Source organism: Magallana gigas, chromosome 7 (assembly GCF_963853765.1).
Source record: "Magallana gigas chromosome 7, xbMagGiga1.1, whole genome shotgun sequence".
Lineage (NCBI taxonomy): Eukaryota > Metazoa > Mollusca > Bivalvia > Ostreida > Ostreidae > Magallana > Magallana gigas.
The window spans coordinates 28,720,476-28,741,886 of NC_088859.1; the positions used below are offsets into that span (position 1 = coordinate 28,720,476).

The following is a 21,411-nucleotide window of genomic DNA, read 5'->3' on the forward strand; positions in this document are numbered from 1 at the left end:
TATCGGTATATATTGTCATTTTTAGCTTATATTTCATAAACTTCAAGAAGAAAAATGAACTCCAATTTTTGCCAGTTAGTTAAGTTCATGCAATATCTAAAGTTTTAGATTATTGACCCATACCTTAAGTTAAATTTGGTTTTATTTTCTGAGTTTATAAGATTTTTCTGACAAATCTGTTATAATATGAGACTTTTAAATAATTTCTTGCATGTTGAAATAATAGTGATTGATAACAGAGTTTTATTAGTAAATGTCAAAATATTAATTAGGTGATGAAATTTTCAACTTTTTTTTAATACATATTCTAATTTCATTTATCTTAAATAGAATGACTAAAAATGTATTTGATGCCATAGCTATATCCGAAAGAGACTCATATAGTGAAAAGTGATTTATCTACATAAGTTCCACTTTCAGTGCAGAAAGGTTAAGTTAGACGCATCGTAGCGCGGAAAGAAGCATATAGACCCTGAATGTTTGTTTTGAATTTTGATAAAGCTGTGTGTATATTAAACAAAATACTTAAGAAAAAAATGTTAGACCTTTATCGCAGGATCCAACCTCCTTAAGCATTAATGCATGCAATATAAAGAAATTCGGTTACTATGCGTGCTTAAAACTTTAGTTTTTAACTTTTTACGTGAAAGTGCTCTTTAAAAACAATGTATTACAATAGGTGCTGTTGTTATGAAAATTTTCTAACCGCGCGCACAAGTTTGTATGAAAATGTGCTAATATTATCAATGTAATCTACAAAACTCAAAAAGTTGCCCTGAATCAAATGCTTTGATCTTTTTTTTAAAGTCCTGGAAATTCATATTCCAAATAAAAATTCATCTTATACGGAAAATGTAAAAAGAATCTCACTTATCCAGAAAAATGATCTGGGCCTGGATTCATAAAGATTCTAAGATTCTTCTGGTATAGTCAATATATTTCAATTCCATCGCCTGAATATATACAAAACAATATTTAAATTCAATATAATTTATTATAGACGACATCAATTTTTTATCCGACAAAACGTACCGGAACGAACTTTTATAAAATATTTGACACTGCAAATCATTCCTGATTTATAGAACTTTAATTTTAATTTCCTTTTCACTTTAAAACAAAAAGTATAATATACCGGATAAAAAAAACGTCATCTAAGTTTTATGACCAAGACCCAAATTCCAAGAACTAGGTCAATGAATAGTTCTAGCGCTTGATTTTATGTTTGTATTTATGGTATACAAAATGTTGATTTCAAGTGTAATATGTTGATAAAAAAAAATCATAATACTGTCCTTTACATAGGGTTCAACTTATCACAAACTCTACCTGGAGGCTAGTAAAGTTTAGTTTATCATGATACAATAAAACTGGGGGGGGGGGGGGGGGGAATCAAACAAAATCAAAAAAATGTTTTGGTGAATTTGTCAAGACCTTGTTCAAGTACAAGACGGCTTTGCACGTACGATTTGAACTATATTCATGCATGTTAACCCGATAAGATAAGATAAAGTTGAGTGGAAAAAAAATTATATGAATAAATGGTAACTGCATCTGATCAAGATATACCCCGACGCATTCAATGGAGAAGACTTTTCTACAATGTTCTACTAAACGATCGGTCCTTTGGTGCGAGAGTTGACTGTACCGAAACTACCGCCATTCCGAACATTTTTTATTGATAATTTTTTTTTCAAATACATTGGTTACGTGTGAGGTGTAACAATTTTTTTTCAGTTCTTTTAAAATATAAAGTTCACTTAAAAGTTTGAGGGTGACAGCGTGATTTTAGCGATAATGTTTGATTCAAAGTTCAATTTCAATAAAGTGCATTTTTGTAAATAGAAATTCCACATTGTTGTTAATAGTACATGTGCGAGTCGTGAACAAAATGAAATATCAAATCTCTTTCATTTTCTTATTCCTAAAAAATTTTTTTTTAATTTAATGAAGTCAAAACAAAACTGTTTAGGAAGTTTTATTGAGTAAATAAAAATTTCAATCTAAACATTTCGAATGTAAAATTTACACGCAATTTACATTTCGTAAACATATTAAAAAGATTAATTTGCTATAACATATAATTAATTGAACACTTTATAAGAAATTGGAGACATAGAATGAATTGGTTAATTGGTTTCTTGAGCTTTTATTTATTTGTCGAAGGTGTGGCTTTCTGTTCCACCGTGTCCGTACCCTGGAAAAGAAAGCAAGAAAAGTCAAATTATTGTAAAAATTGTCCTGTTATAACGTATAATACGTCTGCATGTATTCCTTCCTTTACTATTTTTGAATTAGTAATTACGAATTTAATATGCAATATGCCAATATGCAAATTTGGACAGTTGATAAAATTGTCCTTCACAAAAATTTAGATTATTGGGAATCAAATTTTGTACTGTACAAATTTTGATTCCCAATGATCTAAATTTTTGTAAAGGAAAAAATATTGACACTTTTGTTGATTAAAACAGAATCTTTCTGATATGAAATTAATATTTATCAATGAAATCTATAAAAAAAAAAAATACAAAAGATTTTAAAGAAAGTTTTTTTTTAGCTATTAGTAAATCAATAACATATTAAAAAGCTCTCTCTCTCTCTCGTTTTTGAAGATGGTATTTTTATTGATTTTACCTTTCGGTCCAAACAATGCCGAATAACACGGATTATGGCAATATGGTTTTCCTTCTCTCTGAAAAGAAAAAAATATAACTGCATTACACTTAATCTATTTCTTTGAATACAATGTACAACTTTTATTTCAGGTGTCCGAAAATTTAAAAAAAATATTGAAATAGACTTGACGCATTTTAATGTAATCAAATTTTTGAACAAATTTCCATAATATATGTGCAAGATAAATGCATTCTTTTAATGCAAATATTATTTATCTTTTGAATGATTACTTCCACGCATTCGCTTAATTAAAGCTGAATGAAATAATGTAGATATATAGATAACGATTTGGTTGTCATAAACCAGTTAATTTCTGTTGATAAAATTTATCCGTATACTGAAATGTACTAAATATTGTATATTTTCATGTCAAATTGAAACTATCGTGTTAATTCTTAAATATAGTGTATTTGTGTTTGCTAACGAATCATTCATTGTTGAAAATTCATTAACAGTTCTAATTTGTGATGCAATTATTCCTAATAAAAGTCAACCTCAGTTTTAAAATGACATTCATGTTTTCCGCATGTATTTTTCTTGTTTGAACATGCATTTGTATCATTTAAACGCTCTTCTGTTCATAAATTGAGCTTATGTACATATAATTATATGTTACTTAGACAACGTTAGGACGGAATAAACTATTTATTTTATCGAGTCAAAATGATCGATTTTTAGAATGATTGATAATCATATACTGTGTGTCAGCCACGTTTTTATTGGACTGTCTCTCTGAATTCAAATATTAAAGGTGTTTTCCCAATAGATTGCAAAAAAGAGAATGAGAAAAATAAGAAGTCAAATTTGTTTCTGTTATTTAATTTTCACCGAAAGAACTCCGAGAAAGACGGATGGATACATGTTTTAAGTCTTAATAGAGGCGTTAAAGGAATGATGTAGTGAACGAAATGACAGACTGAGCGTTCTCTGACCGTAGTCATGATTGATATTCATATATTAAAATACCTCAGCGTGGCTCCCAGAAGCTAATGTCTTGCCGCACTTTGCACACTTCAGACACCCTCGATGCCAGTCCTTCCCAATGGAGGAAACCTTCTCAGCTATATTAAAAAAATTCAAACCCTCTTAAAAAATTTCATCAGTTCCCTAAAGTACAACCAAATGTAAACCAAATATTTTTTCCCTGAATACATCGTGAACTCTTTATAAATTTGAACCAAGCTTTTATCTGACATCTTCTGAAATGACACCCGTTTACCTATCCCTTCCTTCTACCAGCGGCGGATTTTTTTCTTTCTCTTTTTGACTTGTTTTTTACAACAGCTTCGTTAAAATAGCATGGTGTCAGTGGGAAAATTACCACGTCCTGATAAGAATGATAATCAAGTGATTTTTTGGGTATATAAGAGGTAGTCATATTTAATTCCATGATAACTATATAATTCATTACATTGCTCGATGTTATCAGAATGATATGCAACTTTTTAATTTCTTTATCATTTGGGTGGTTCTCTTGTTATCTGCCCCTGATATGAAGTTTATGAATTTATGACAATTCTGACCTGCCACATGTAACCTTCGATTTAAAATACCTGAAATGAATTTTCGCAAGCTTCCAGCTATCTCCTCGCGGTTTAATGTCACATAAAACATCCCCCCGTTCCATCCCCCAAACCCCCCGATCTCACACATATGTTTATTTACGCTTGAAAAAAGGATATATCTCTTTTTTTTATTACTTTGATTTACTCCTCATGAAAGTTCCTAAATTATATCGGCATAACTAGCACATAGTGCCATTTTGCTATAGAACAAATTCCATTGTAAATACCAAGGACAATGGATGTTTTGTGTGCAATTTCACAGCAAACAATCAAGAACGGAAGTTGCAATTTACATATTTTCTTCCCTTTTGAGATTAGTTAATTTCTCAGTTACACATTATATGAAATAGCAAGCACATTATTATTTTGTTCTTGCGTATGCTAGTATTATTTACTTCCCTTTCCTTTGTGTAGGATTGCTATAATCTGTTAAATACTTGTGCATATGCCGTAATCGCAATGCATTCTTAAACATACATTAGTTATTCTGTCCTTCTCTATTCTTTAAAGGATATATTCTCCGACTGTTACATTATTTGCTCGAAATTACTCGTTAAAATATTACTGCCTATGGATATTTTTTCAATCTAAAATTTCTGAGTCGAGTAACTATGAAAATCCCATAAAAGTAAATAAAAATGCCCGCTACTTTGGAAGAATGTTCAGCGCATGTAATTAATCACATGTTATCATTGTTGAAGCGCTTTGCAAGTTGCTTGTCGTCATCGCATTAAAAAAATTGAAAAATAAAACAGTTTTATATACATGCATGCACAATGATAAATGATGGGAAAGGAGATAGCACGGTTCAGTAATATCGACACCGTATTACAGTCTTATGCGCACCCCCCTTCCCACACTCATGAATACAAGATTCCACTACAAAAGATCAAAAGTCATATCCGCATTTATCGTTTCCCTAATTTCTGATTAGACGTCAGACATTTATAAATACTTCTTTAAATGATAAGATATGAAATCTCCAATTACAGACACGTAGCATCAGACTTTTTCCTTTAAATTTTAATATAGAATATTGAATTTTGAAATTTTGTAGAGAGTGTCCGACACACTTTTACGGGAGTATTTTAAAAAAAAAATTTGACTTTACTTCAATAAAATTTTAGAGTACTATGAAGAACACCCCACCCACTACGGTCAGTTTAGTATTTGGGCGATTGGCGAAGATTTTTTAAAGGCTTGTCAAGATTGCGGGTAAGCCTCCGCCCCACCCCTTTCAAAACGATGCTACATGTAGTCCCCTGTGCATTTAATATATGATCTGTGTATTAGTAACGAGGAATGAGAGAGAGAGAGAGAGAGAGAGAGAGAGAGAGAGAGAGAGAGAGAGAGAGAGAGAGAGAGAGAGAGACTCTCTTCTTCGGAAAATGATTTGGATTAAAAAAAAATAAATGCGCTTTAAACAGGTTTGTTCTCAAGATATTTTGATAAAAGATTCCACTGTTGAATTAATATTGAAATGTTGTTATAGTTTGTTTTCATAGAATGGCAAACAAAATCCCAATATACGTGTACCCTCAGAGGTCAAAGCCCTTGGCTGTGGTATTTTATCATCGAGCCCACCAAAAGAATGTCAACTGCTATAATAATAGTCTAATACTGCATCGTGGGTTTTATGGAAAGTAAATAGCTTTGTAAACTCGATTATACCTCAAGCGGCAACCGGTTGCTAAACAGGGACCGGTTTTATCTCATACTTCCAATTAACTTTCTTGTTGTTGCTTCACTTGACATCACAAGTATTTTAAAGTTTCGGCTTAAATTTCTATTTTAACAATAAACTCAAATTTATATTTTAATATTTTTATAATGGGAAATCACAGGCTTTTCCATCTGCGTTGAATCAAAGTTTTTATTGACTGTTCTCGGATTTATTGATCGCCTAGCTAATATACATATTATGATTTACAACCATATCCTGCCCGCAATGACTCACTGAAGAAATGAACTTCACAAATTTACGCCTGTCGAACAAGGAGAAACGCCCATCTTCAGTTAGAGCATTATTTCACGGGATGCCTCGCCAAGTATACATCTTCATATTAAATTAAAGATTAGCTATCTTATCAATGTTTTCAAAAATAAACTATCTATTCGGAGCATCAATATTTCTGCCGTAAATCTGCTATTTACATTTCATTCATCTTGCAATACTCACGATCAAGATATAAACCTGTTATTCATTACACAACCACTATACAAATAGCATTCAATTTGACCGTAAGCGCAAACTTCCTTATAAGGCATTTTACGATGAATAAAAAAAATAAATCGGCAAGAATATTAAATGTACGAATTACCAATACCTACCAAAGTACACCTCTTTGTTGCACGTTGGACACTTAGGCATGGTGAATTTCTTCAACGGGGTAAACACTGCTACTGCTGTCTGATGGCTTTTGCTTTTCAACTGTCACCAACTGTTTGTGTACTGTCGCCCGAAATGAGAAAATCTACGGCAGATCCTGTGTAACATAAACTAAGTACAACTAAATTCCGTTTCCTTGATTTCAGGATGTCCAGACCAAGTGGCAATTGAAAGATAATCAATATGACAACATTTTAACCAAATTAAATCGTCCAATTAAAATTTCAAAATCTTCTATGATCTTATAAAATATACATATTAACTTTAAAAAAGAGTCATTTAGAATTATTTGATGCCAATTATGCCCCAGTTGAATAGTAAGGTATTTACTCATTCGTTTATTGCTTCCTCATGAGATTATTACAAATAATTAGAATTAATTAATTATATAAATATCAGAAAATATGACAGTCCTGTAAGTTCAAAGAAAAAAGAGAAAAAATTGCTATGTAGGATAAAGATACATATGTATGTCTAAATACATCACATAGAATATATAGTGCCACGCCCATCGTCTCAAGCCACGGTCCGGGGTCCGCTTAGCTCTCTCCTACCCGGCTATACAGGTTAGAATCTTACATTTTGGTTGTGGACTTTGCGACGATGCACCGTGCAATACACAAGAAAAGTTAAAACAAGTTATTGTATAACTGTTTCATACGCAAAAAAATCAAATTAAAAGGACAAAATCCCCCTCAGTTTCCATGGGTGATGAGACTATGTCACTGAGAACACTTATTGTCCTGTGTGTAGGGTGTCGGAAGTCCGAATCTTGGAGATAATCGACTTTGTTTAAACAGGTTTTATAAATCATCGGTTTAAAATTAAAAGACTGTGATCTTTTTTTTTCGTGATTATCGTGTCTACCCCCCCCCCCCCCTCCCACCACCCTCGAAAATTTCGATCGGCATTTGCTTAAAATGCTTGAAATTGCTTCAGGAGAACTACCGGGTCATGTCCGTTTATTGCAATTACCTTCTGTTGAGGTGGAAGTACATGTAAGATATTCAAGTGATTGATTTAATTATGGCAAATGTCCAGAAATAGAATAAAACGTTAGTGTAAGTTGAATAACTCCATATTATAAAATTATGTCTTTAATGTCCTTCGTAGTTTTACAACTGTTTGTAAATAATTCAATATTCATTTACTCTCTTTGCACACGACACTTTCACAGCCTCGCCCTTTATATATTGAATCAATGGGAAGCCAAGGTGATAGGTCTACCTGTGTGACGGGAAAGGTAACAAATTACGTTTGATAAAAGCCTGCTGTTGTGGGTATACCCATGGCGGGAAACCTTTTCATTACCCGCGTCCTCTTTCATCTCGTTTTAAAAAATAACTAATCTTTTTTAAATTGGCCTTTTACATCAAACGAATAGACCATAAAGTAATGGAGAATTTGATATCCTGCATAACTCTTTTTTTTTTTTTTACAAACATATTCGTTCCAAAACTTTATATGTATATTTATTAAAATAACTTCATCCCTCGGTTACCCTTTTAAGCATAGCCATATACACCTACGCACATTGTCCTATAGTATACCCTCCCACATCGCATAATTTCACGCAGAGCTGATACAAGCCTCTGTTAAAACATGTTTAACAGCCATAAAAAGCCATCTGTATATTGTTTTCCCCTTGTAGACCGTAACTCTTCTGGATATATCTGAATGTTGCGATACCCCTCGTTTTATATCTTGTTAATTTAAACGATGCATCGAAGAACAAAGAAACAGTCATTAACCAGGCAATGTGATATCTTACAGTTGCTGGAGAGAGAGAGAGAGAGAGAGAGAGAGAGAGAGAGAGAGAGAGAGAGAGAGAGAGAGAGAGAGAGAGAGTATGAGTATAATGTGGCATAATGTTGCTTTGTATACTTTGTTGTATAGTATGTATTGTACAACACCATTTTTTAAAAAGCTTTCAAATTGATTTTACGTAATCGTGTCAAACAGCAATGTGTGACGTAGGCATGTGTGTCTATTTCATTGCTGGCCACTGGTCATGGCTCTTTGAAATCAACAAGATTTGTCTTGCTTTTGAGCAAAGGCTACGCAATCTGTGTATATTTCATTTGAAGCCGTTTTGATGCAAGAAATAGATAGTTGCAACCTACCAAAAGTCCAAGGTCTTGTTAAAATGACTCTAACTTGTTTTGATGCAAGATTTATATATTATAGTTACATCCAAGGTCTTGTTAAAATGGCTATAATTACATCAACTAGTTTATATGGCAACCAAAAACCATATTTTCCTGTCTTTAAACACAGCATTATTAAGTAACGGTTATAAAAACACTCCGTTACCAGTGACTACCAGTTTTTATATTGACCGATCGGATTTCTGTTAAAATTGCGATAAGACGTGCAGATAATTCTGTCGGAAGAAATGAAATGCATCTTTTTTATTTTAGTTGATCACAACACCTCATGCATTTCGCACAGGTAAATTACCTGTAGATTCGTGCAAGGTATATTGATTACTTCTAACTTTTGACACATTTCTTAGCCTTATCAAATTGGTGTTATGGCTTAAATGGTAAAATTGAGTTTATTCACGTTTAAATATGACATAAATCTTACGACAGCCCCAACCCCTCCCCCTATTTTAATTGTAACACAAAGTCAAATGATCATTTAAAATGGATAGAACAACAAACAAGACATGGAAGGGAGAGATAAATGATTTGAAATACGTAAGAACATGTATTTAAATTACCTTCAGTTGTTTTCATATAACTTCACAAAATATAAACATCATATGCATAGAACTAGAAGATTTTTTTGTCTAAAGTGTCTTTTACTACTTAACAATTCTTAATTGTCAATCATACATCTCGCTCCCTGACTTCAAGCATTTATTAAAAGATTGAAATCCTATATATACGGGTGTGCTTCTTCTATAAATTCTCTCAATTCTACCAAATATCTTTCTCTTTATAAGTAAAATATTTTAGCAAGAAGCCCATAGTTAAACTTCCTCTCTATATAAAAAGCCTTGGTGTTTCTTCTACCGCCATGAGCAACGGTTTAAATTAATACAAATATTCTCTTAATTTTCTTTATACTACCATACTCTAGTGTTCATATAACGATTTCATAAACCAACTATTTCTTTAAAAAAATCAAAACATTTTACACCGTCGAAAACTCACGGTGATTATCTCATACCCTTACAGATATGGACCAATTCAAGAATTTTGTTCTCAGTTTTGTGAATTATCATAATGTACGCCTTATTCTAATTTATTCTTGCGAGGAAACTTATTCCTTCAAAATCACCTTAACCATAAACGTGTGTTCATTATAGTAAACATTGATGTCCATAGTCGATAAACATTGATGTTCATAGTCGATGAACATTGATGTTCATAGTCGATAAACATTTATGTTTGTAGTCCATAAAAATTGATGTTCATAGTCTATAAACATTGCTGTTCATAGTCTATAAACATTGCTGTTCATAGTCTATAAACATTGCTGTTCATAGTCTATAAACATTGATGTCAATAGTCGATAAACATTGATCTTCATAGTCTATAAACATAATATGATCTTTTAAGGGTTGCAAATAAAAACTTCAACGTGGTGATCGTTAAATATTCTTCAGTTTTTTTATACAACTGTCCATATGTTCAGTGATGTTTGGTTTATGATGTCAATAAATTCATGGTAACTATGCACTTCGAAACATATGCACTTGTTACTATGAATTTATTGTCGTCATAAATTGCACACTCTGAAAAAATGATACGACTGAAAAAAAATTTTTCAGTTTAAAATAATATCGACCAATTTAATGGCATCGCAAAGACTCATCTGTAATTTGCCTTTTGTACAATTTGATTGTATAACCTTAACACACAATTTGATACTCCTGACATAAATAACTAGTATACAGTGTTGTTACAAATATTTGATATCTACACATTTTGCACGACGACACGACCACAATAAAAGATGTGAATCTAATTTTCAGTGTGCGTAACCAACATCTATTAATTTAGGAATCAAAAATTAACAATTTGAAACCGGTGATAAGTACATTATTACAATGTCAACAAATTCAATACAATCTTATGCATCATTTTGTTTTTATTCCACAACCCTCACATACAGTGTGAATCAAATCTTTGAATAGTGTTGCAGGAACGATAACTTTGGATAATTTTAGAAAATATACAATCATGTATAAATGACCGCAAAACCATAATCTTACCATACGAACAACAGTTTTAAAAGTAAACATTGATATAATACTTAAAATTATATTGTAATTGCCTGGAACTGCAATTGAAAATTTTCAGGAGCCACTGCTTCGGAATTTTTAAAGGCAATAATAAACAAATTTAATATCAATTACTCTGGGTTTTTTTTAATTTATTTTAAATGAAAGTAAAATAAAGCTTTCTATTGAAAAAGGTAATAATTAAAATGTATTGAAAGGTATTTATTAAAAACAAGAATAGAATTCCTGGGTCCCCCGCCGGTCAAGCAGTAGATCTATACTAGTATCGACCAAGGCTGATTTAGGAACTTGACCAAGGTATTAGTAATATAAACATTTGGTATAAATTTCATGTAAATCCGTCAAAATGGGTAGGCATGAGAGCGCTTACAAGGTCAATTTTTGGATAAAACGGAGTCATTATTGTGGTCAAAGTCCCATAATTCCAACAAAAAGTATCGACCAATGCTGATTTTCGAACTTGACCAATGTATTAGTGGTATAAACATTTTTGTATAAATTTATTAAAAATCCGTCAAAATTTGTAGGCATGAGAGCGCTTACAAGGTCAATTTTTGGATAAAACGGAGTCATTATTGTGGTCAAAGTCCCATAACTCCAACAAAAAGTATCGACCAATGCTGATTTTCGAACTTGACCAAGGTAATAGTAGTATAAACATTTGGTATAAATTTAATGAAAATCCGTCAAAATTTGTAGGCATGAGAGCGCTTACAAAAAAGTGTGACGGACGGACACACGGACGCCCGGACTCACGGACGCACGGACACACGGACGCACGGACGGACGCCCGGCATTTCTATGTCCCCTCTCCACGTTGCGGCGGGGGACAAAAATATTCATTACTGTTACGGTAGCTTTATGAAGAAATCATCACATTGAATTCTGACTTATTTAGCCACCCCTACCCATAACCCTCATCCCAAGAGAAAAAACTAAATCCTTCTTTGAATTCGAATTCTTATATGTGTCATACACAGTACTTTGATATTTTTTTTTTGTATCGATTAATAAAACTTGAAAGTATGAAAAATACATGTACAATATGCATATGCGTGTTTTTAATATCAAGATATTTACAAATCAAAATAAATGTAATAAGGGGTTACATGCATGTATGTCCACTACATATTACAGTTATCAACAACTACACGTATCTACACCGTACTTGTTCATTCATAACAGCAGAAAATATTGAATTTATTATGAATTGCTATTTGAGTCTAAAACTTCTGCAATTAAGCTCTGCCAAGAATTAATAAACTACATAAGATAGTACACACGCTCAAATTTGTAAAAAAAAAAAATAAATTATATGTTTATATGTACATTATAATTAAATTGAATTTATTTGAAATATATATGTGAATTTTTGAAAATAAAGTAACATCGTTTTCTGCATAAGAGCTTTATAATATTAACCAGGGGAAAAAATTGTTAATTTACAAAAACATCTTTAAGCACGTGCATGCTTGAGAATAGACACGGATAGCTTTATAGAGTATATATGTAAATTTAAAACTTTTCAAGTACATGTTTGTCCCAAAATTTACATCTTTGTAATACGTACTACTTCTGTTTTGCCATTTGCAGACGTTACAAACACACGGTTTTTACAGAAAAGGCGCTTAAACTCATTCTGAAAAGCCTTATTCAAAAACGTGTAAATTACAGGATTGACGCAAGAATTTGCATATCCAATCAGTTTTAGAATTGCGCTTTTTATTCGAAAAGACTCGTTTTCATTGATAACAAATTCCCTGTAGAGATGGAAAGTAAAGAAAGGCAGCCATAACACAGCAAACGACAAGAACAGCATTATAAGCATTTTGATCACTCTTTTCTTCTGCTTGATGTTGCGTTCGTGATGACGTGGATTTTCCTCTACATCGCCAATAGGATGGTGGATCCAAAGTCTATGTCCTATTCGGCCGTAACTGAACGCCATGATCAGAACCGGAAGTAGATAAAAACACGTGTACGTCACAGCTGTGTATATACGGCTACCGTATTCATTTGGGAAGAACTCAGCGCAGATGAACTTGAAACCATCCATGATTAAGACACCATCAACAGACTTTACATTCACTCTTTTGTCAAGTTTCTGAAAAACTAAATTTGGAGATGGAACACACAATGAAACACACCATACTGACAGTATGATCATTTTTGCCGACCCTCTGTTGTGGATGACATTGGCGAATCCTATTTCACAAATGACCGCATACCTATCAAAAACGAATATGTATGCATATAATCTTGAATATGTTACCAGATGGTTCATCAACTAAACTCAGTTTAAAATTAATACCAGTACAGGGACAGAAAAAAATCAAGAAATTCCAGGTAATGTTGATCTTGATCTTTTAAAATGTATTTGATTTATTGTAATAAGAAATTAAGTTTACTTCTATATTTATATGATATGAAATGATTTCGATGAAAAGATGATGATATCAAGAAGTGTTTAATAAACGTTGATGTTTTCCATATATTAAATATTGTGCGTATAAGGGGGTATGCATGGTTCAAAAACACTGTAGCTTAGACTTTTAATACTTGTGAATTCAAATATTAAAGTTTTATCCGCACTCTTATTTCTCAAATGGAAGAAAATGAAGTATACCTGTCAATGGCAATGAAAAGCAAAGTTAGAATACTAGCTACGACAGTTACTCCTTCAACGTATGCCGTAAATTTGCAAAGAAACGATCCAAAGTTCCCAGTCGCCATCCAGTCATTGGCTACAATATGGTACAGTTGAAAAGGCATGTTCAGGGTTGCGATCATCAGGTCACTGCTGGCCAATGATATAATGTAAATGTCGGTCAACGCTCGCGCTTTTTTCACAACACCGATCAGTCCAAGCACCAAAGAATTCCCCAAAACTGCCAAAATTATGATGAGAATATACAATGCCATGAACACTTCTAATGAGGCTTTCGGCAACGGCGCGGGTAAAATGTTTTTCCTGTCTATAGTAATACTATATAACGGCGAATTGCATATATTCCGCAATTGCAACAGAAAAGAGCTATTTGTATTGTTCGTTTTCCCGCTGGCATGATGACACAGCCTCGCAAAGATGGAAAAGTCTAGCGATGGCTGTCTTTCTCCGTTGTTGCTTGATATATTTACATTTCCAAAAAATGACGAATAAGATTGCGCTTGTGTTAAATTCATTGTTGCAGCGTGCCGAGAAATATCAGAATGACTCTACAGCATCCCGATGGCTCACTTTTGTCTCGCTTTCGCTCCAAGCTGACGTCTTCTATTTGACGACATTGTTGGGTTGATTAATGGTCAAACTATTGTCGATATCAGCCAATGCAAACAGGTTGTTTTCATAATTGACTGTAATTTATCTTGCATACTTGATATTTTCCATTCATGAAATTTGATTCTTTTTGTAGTGTAGCACGACACCTGTCATCTTTCTTTAAAATAATTGTGTGTATCTAAGAAGTAATACAGATTTGTGATTGTCTAGTCTGATGAGCAACAGATGTGTTGAACTTTTCAATTGTGGCAAAATGACCAAAGCTAACATTATCATAGCATTGACGCTAATCACAAAATTAAATATTTGTCTTCAAGGCTATTTAAAATTTGTTTTGAAATTTATTAATGTGTCAGCTGCAAAATCTAACCCTATCTTCTTATTGTTTTGAAGAAACTATATATAGAATGTGAGAAAGCAGTTCGAAGATACATTCACCACACAAAAAACTTGGATGATTTTAATTTGTTTTATGCACAGTCACCTGACGTTAAAAATATTTCTCTTTATAATAAGATAATTTCTCCTTCTGTAATAATAACAACCTTATACTTCCATAATACGAGATCACTTCACTATAAAAAGAAATATTATTAAACTTCAATGAAATGCATGTAGTTTAATAATGAAATACATTATACATGCACATGTACTTATTTTTCAATTAATCATCTTGGCAGATGCGGAACTGGTTCTTCTTTTTGCGACATTGTACAGCATTACTTAATCACAAGGAAGCTGATTTTCTGACAATACTAAAAAATAAGAGGTTTTTATAAGTTTTCGAACATCATCAAAATGATGTTATAGAATATTATTTCCAATTAGTATTGATACAATTCTGTTGAAATTGTTATTTTGAACGATTAGTAATGGTCATGTTGACAAATCATTAGAATTTGAGATTCGGTTAATTTAATTTCTACTTTGCTTAACCTTGTAGAGTTGCAGTATTTCCAGTGTGTGTGTGTGTGTGTGTGTGTGTGTGTGTGTGTGTGCAGGTTCTGTGATTATTTTTGTGATTTTTGTATTATTTGTATATATTACGTACTTTATTATTCTTGCTGTCAGTTTATATTAAGAAATAAAGATTCATCAGAATATTTATTTTTTTATATAAACTGACAGCAAGAATTAGAAGTGTGTTAAATACTTAATATTAACAAGGGGACCGGTAAAGACCTTTGGTCTATTAACAATAGTTTTTTTTATCTGCAGAATCTGAGAGATGATGCCACACAGTCAAAATAATCTGAGAACAGAACAACGCTGCGCCGGATAATTACTATGGAGGGTAATCGTGTTAAAAAATCCAGGTATGTAAACTATGTAATCGTGTTGGTTTTTGAGTCTGGGTATCCATGAATGTGTATAATTCTAATGGTGTAACTTACGAAACTCGGGCATAAGATTTGATTTTACCAATTCCATAATATATACAGTATTGTTCCTTCGTATGATGCACATTTTGCAGCTTGATTGTTTTTTTTAGTTAAATAACCTTCACCCTGAACATTTTCAATCTGTAGTTTCTGTATTAATTAGATCTTCATGTTCGAAAATAGTTCATCTGACACCTTCAAATCGACAAATGTAAAGTCTACAAGTTTGTCGAGTTATGGGAGATGTGCGGCCATCTTGTACATTTGAGAATAAAAATGTAAACATTTCTTGAACTGGCTTGTTTCTGCCCAAAACTGTTGTCAAAAGATAAAATAGCAATTAATATGTTGTTTTGTATGCAAATTACAACCAATTGTTGAGAAAAAGGTTGGATCCTGCACATTATTGTAGAAACTCTGCCTCAAAATAGGGCAATCTAATTAAAATTAGATGTTAGATCCGCTCGCTTATTCGAGTAAGCGAGCGAATCAAACATCTTATTTAAATTTGATTACAAATATCTTTATCAGTCGGACAGAAAACCAAAGTTAAGGGGGATTTGCGGCCATCTTGTACATTTGAGGATAAGAATGTAAACATTTCTTGAACCGGCTCGTTTATGCCCGAAAATGGCCAAAAAATTTGCTAAAAGATATAAAAGCAATAAATATAAAGTCCTTAATGTCATTTTGTTTGAAAAATATGCATACAAGAACAGGACAATGCCTTTTAAATCACTCAGAACAGCTGTCGAACTGCGCAGCTACAGATTTATTTTGAAGATTTAAAAATCTGAAAAAATGCTTGCCATATATTAAATAGATCATTCTCTTGTGAAAAAAAATTCTTATTGTAAATCTCGTAGGAATTTTTTTTTTTTAAATTATATCAAAATTATATTTTTCAGAGGAAAATTGTAATTCTTTCTGAAATTTAATCAACCAACACAAGTTGTTTTCTTTCAGAAACTCTTTAATTAATACATTTTCGTTTAAATTATACCTGAATTTTCAATTCCTCTAGGAAGTCGTTCTAATTCTATTATACAAGTAAAATAAAGCACGAAAACAATAACATTATCAAATCCTTAAACGCAACAAAAATACAAGTCGGGAAGACATGCAGATTTAGAGTACTTAGTATCCTCCACATGCATTCCTTTTCTGGAATCATCAGAAACGGAAGACAAAATGTATTGTAAAAGATGTTGATGCAGACGAAGTGAAGTTAAGGCCTTTTTCTTGTTTCATTGCAGCATTTCATTACGAGGGGGTGCCTATGTAAAAGGGTGATCATTTTTCAACACACTCCTCACCATTTAGTACTTCAGATTTTTCTAAGTGATTCACCAGAAACCAGTCCTTCGTCTTTCTTCGAGTTTTGGTGTCTACATTTTTCTTGATTCCAGCTCCAACGGAAAACGAACCCTTTTCCGAAAACACACAACGGTCGTTTTTGTCCTGTACGTTAAATTCAGCTAAAAATATCTTTGAATCTAGTTCTTTTGTTTGAATGGGACAAATAAAATAATCGTCTATCAAAATTTTTGTTTGGTCCGGATTTTTACAGGTGTTTGGTTTAACTCTAAGACTTTCTTGTCTAGCAGCAGGATTGTTTATATCATTACGTTTGGCTTTGCAACCCCCATTACTGATCTTTTTCGAGATTAAATCATCGAGTTTTTCTAAAAACGAGCGTTTTTTTTCATCCTCTCTTTCCGAATTTTTCACGATTACAACAATAAAAGAGTGTTTTTTCCGGTTTGGAGTGTTGGCAAATGCAGGCAGTCTTCCTCGAAATAGATCATACGTTGGTTTCTTCCCTACCCTTACAAAAGTGACGTGTTTATCGACGAAATCCTTGTACAGCTCTCTTTTTGTGCGATGAACAGGGGTACCTTTAAATATAAAACAATAGGTCCATGGGCCACATCGCTCACCTGAGCAAAAATAGCCATAATATAATCAGTTTTATGGAGTCATATACAAACAATCTGGACAACATAGTAGAATGCATAGTAGATGCTTGTATAAAAGGGTTTACGAATATTTCTTCAGATATTCTTATATTAAACATATAACCCCCTTTGTAACAGAATGATTTTATAGGAAAATCACATTAGTTTTTAAAAGATTTGTAAAAAAAAAATCTCTTTATATTCCTATGTAAAAATTCGACCCCCCCCCCCTAAAATGTGCCCCACCATATACTCCAAGTGATCTTGATTTGAACAAACTTGAATCTACAATACCTGGGTATGCTTCCACATAAGTTACAGCACTTTTTTAAAAAAAATGATTTTTCTCTGTATATTCCTTTGTAAAAATTCGACCCCAACACTACTCCCAGGGATCATGATTTGAACATACTTGAATCTATACTACCTGGGGATGTTCCAACACAAGCTACAGCATCACTGGCTGCCTGTATGTAATTGGTTTTTAAAAAGTAGATTTTTAAAGATTTTATAATATATTCCTGTGTAAAAATTCGACCCTCCCCCCCTGTGGCCCCACCCTTCCCCCGGGGATCATGGTTTGAACAAACTTGAATCTACACTACCTACGGACACTACCTGGGGATGCTTCCACAAAAGTTTCAGCTTTTCTAGCAAAATAGATTGTGAGAAGAAGATTTTTGAAAAATAACAACAAATTTTCAAAAATTCTCAATTATCACCCTTTGAAAGAGGGCGTGACCCTTTGTTTTGATAAACTTGAATTTCCTTTACTCAAGGATGCTTTGTACAAAGTGTGGGTGATATTGGCCAAGTCGTTCTGGAGAAGAAGTCGAAAATGTAAAAAATGTGCAATCAGACAGACTTTTGATTTCCTTTGTTGAGATCATAAACATATTTAATATATACCGGTATTGGGCTAAAAGTTCAACCACGAAGTGCTTGTGGGTTGATGGTGTGCAATGCCATTCAACTTAATGTGTTTCTAATAAAAGGACAATATGTAACAAAATGTAACGGAGCATATTTTCTTCCCTCTTTGTTCAATTGATCTCAAATATTACTTATAAAGTGTAGGCAAAGGGTGTACAATGACCTTAACACAATTTTCTGAATCAATAGTCAAGGTCAAATTACCTTCTTGAAAAAATGCCTTTCTATAGCGTAATGTATCTCCCTTAGGCCCGGTTAAGTCACACTTCATCCAGATAGTGTTTGTGGGTAAATATGTACAGTAACTATTTTTGGATCAAAGATCAAGGTCGAAAATTTGTGTAAAATCCTTGTTCAAAATTAAGCTTTTAGAACTACTTCACGTCTTTATCTCCTTTCCTTAAAGCGATGCCCTTTTTAAAATACATTCAAAACATGTACATTAATACCTGTAGGAATAAAATATTTTATTTGATATATATCCGGGCAAAAATTGAAAAGTCATCAATGTGTTCTTGATATGAAAGTGGGACATTTTTTTTTATTAATGAACACCTAGTAAAGTATTTTTCAAAAGTTTTTTTCCGCGGGGAAAAGATTTTCCGATTTTTCGATTAATGCTCCTATTGTGTTTACATTTAATTGAGATACTCATTACTATACAGAACCCGGACATAAAATCAACATGTATAAGAGATTCAAATGATTTAAAATGACATGGTGCTCGAAAAAACACGAGAATATACCACTTACATGTACTTGAATTGACTAACAATAAATAGGTCAGGAAAGACACAAATAGAGGACAGGCGATCTTCATCTCTTGTGCCAATCTGCATAGTAAAAAATAAACACTGCAAAATATTTTAATTCCGTATATCGAGAGATATGCCACCATACATTACAGCTTTCACGTGCATGAACTATACTTCAACTTAATCTTACTGAAATGTTTGTTTTCAATCTGTTCATAGTTTTTTTTTTATTGTTTTAATGGATTGAAAAACCAATAGCATGTCCTTTGATAAATCATTAAACGATTACATACTTACATTATCTGAAAACGTCAACCTTCAATCATTGCTATACATCACAGTTCAAATAATTAAATATTTCACATCCTTCCTTCCTCATTATCATCTCAATAGTGTGAAATAAAACAGTTATTTTTAATTGTTTCTACATACAAAATGGCCAAGGCTTGAACCTGATCAACAGTTCGTACATCTCTTTCCAAATTTGGAGTTTGAAACTCTTCTAAATATTGTAAAACTCTCAAAATTTTCATACTAGTATATTATACTAGAAAAGTTGGCAATGCATATAAACAAAATAAAATATGGATGAAAGAATTTTTTTAAATTAATGTCCTAAGTTACTAGAGCATCAACTATCCTAGGCGTTTTTGATTATCACCCCGTGATATTCAAAGTGTGATTCCTTTGATTTATATAAGTTTTTGCAACTGTACGATAAAGTATTAGAATATTGACATGTTTATGTGATTTCCGTTTCTTTTAAAAGCCCCGCTTACAAACCCTGCTTGCGCCCCAACGATAGGTCATTTGAATTTATTGGACAGTACATGTAAATACAAAATCGATTCATAGTGTTATCGCAGATAGAGAACTGGAAAATGTATATATCAGACTGTAAAGAACAAAACGATTAAATACTTACATTATCCGAAAACGCCAACCTTCAGGCGTTGCTTCAAAACACAATTCAAATAATTATATTTTTCACAATTATTCTTCCTGGTTGTACTCTCAACAGCGTGAAATAAAACACTTCTTTTTTAATGTTTTACATACACAATGGCCATAACTTGAATTGCTCCCTGATCAACAGTTTGTTCATCTCTTTCAAAATTTTAGTCTGTAACTCTTGTAATGATTGTAAAACTTGTAAAACTCAAAATATTCATACTGGCATATTCGAGTAGTTGGCAAATGCATAATATTATAAACAAAATATAGTATGGATGAAAAATCTTTTTCTTTTTCAAATTAATACCCTAAGCTCCAAGAGCATCAATTATCCTAGGCATTTTTAATTGCAAACTTACTACTCTTAAAGTACTGTGGTTTCATCAATATTCGTTGAATAACAATTTTCGTAGATTTCGTTGTTAAGTTGATCCACGAAATTAAATGTTCATTGAAGTGCAATATCTATTAATATTTTGTATTGATAGGCCGGTTGGCCACGAATTTACGTATCCTTTAAACTGTGATTTTGACTTTATCCACGAAAATTGATACCCTCGAATATTAATGAAACCATGGTATATTAAGGTATCTTAATAGGTTCTGTAGGTTAGTCTATATCTGTAGATTTTTGTAAGTAACCCAAATATTCGTTCATAAATCATTTATGTTTAAATGTGTAAAAATCAAATAAACTTTCTTATAAATCTAATTAAAAGGGAGAAAGAAGCTTAACTCTCAATATAAACACACTTGAAAAGCTTCAGATTATCATTCTTTTCGCGTTAATAAATATAAAGAATGTTTTACTTTTTTAATGGTTCAAAACAGAAATTGTCACAAAAAGTCATAATGCCAGAATAAGGGGTAGGGGTGATTCCTATTGTAGTATCTCCCTTGAATGCCAAGAAAATGTTTATGAAAACTGATAAAAATTTATAAAGCAGATGTGAAAGTTGATTTTTTAAAAATTCTATTGAGAATAGTTCATGTGCCATCAAATTTTATTCAAATTTAGAATAAAAACTACAAAACTTGAAGTGATGAATTTAGCAATATTTTGATAAAACTATGATATCCCTGTGTAAAAGAGCCAATGATGTAAATAATTTAGAAATTTCTTTCCGTTCTTAAAATTAATGAACATAATTTGCAAATAAATTCCATCAAATAAAATAATTATTGCAGAAAATTTAAATAGTCAAAAAAAAAATAATCAAGAGATCGTTATGCCATAAAAAAGGGGGAATTCCTATCAAAA

General features: G+C 32.2%; 2 protein-coding genes and 1 long non-coding RNA gene across 3 annotated transcripts; all 3 read right to left on the bottom strand.

Moving 5' to 3' along the window:
* Positions 1 to 1,964: 1,964 nt before the first annotated feature.
* LOC105334808 (cysteine-rich protein 1) lies at positions 1,965 to 6,737 on the bottom strand. Its single transcript, XM_011438386.4, has 4 exons — positions 6,576 to 6,737; positions 3,646 to 3,740; positions 2,638 to 2,695; positions 1,965 to 2,197 (listed from the first exon to the last, which is right to left on the bottom strand). Exons 1-4 carry the CDS (start codon positions 6,613 to 6,615, stop codon positions 2,154 to 2,156), a joined length of 237 nt encoding a protein of 78 aa, XP_011436688.3. The 5' UTR covers positions 6,616 to 6,737; the 3' UTR covers positions 1,965 to 2,153.
* A 5,561-nt stretch (positions 6,738 to 12,298) lies between these two features.
* On the bottom strand, positions 12,299 to 16,525 carry LOC105326036 (QRFP-like peptide receptor). The gene is made up of 2 exons (XM_011425863.4): positions 13,515 to 16,525; positions 12,299 to 13,116 (listed from the first exon to the last, which is right to left on the bottom strand). The coding sequence occupies exons 1-2, from the start codon at positions 14,069 to 14,071 to the stop codon at positions 12,438 to 12,440; spliced, it is 1,236 nt and encodes a 411-aa protein (XP_011424165.3). The 5' UTR covers positions 14,072 to 16,525; the 3' UTR covers positions 12,299 to 12,437.
* Positions 16,526 to 16,778: 253 nt separating this feature from the next.
* Positions 16,779 to 20,185, bottom strand: LOC136270018 (uncharacterized). The gene is made up of 3 exons (XR_010707646.1): positions 20,122 to 20,185; positions 19,195 to 19,274; positions 16,779 to 17,448 (listed from the first exon to the last, which is right to left on the bottom strand). It is a non-coding gene; the product is annotated as an uncharacterized lncRNA (long non-coding RNA).
* Positions 20,186 to 21,411: the final 1,226 nt, after the last annotated feature.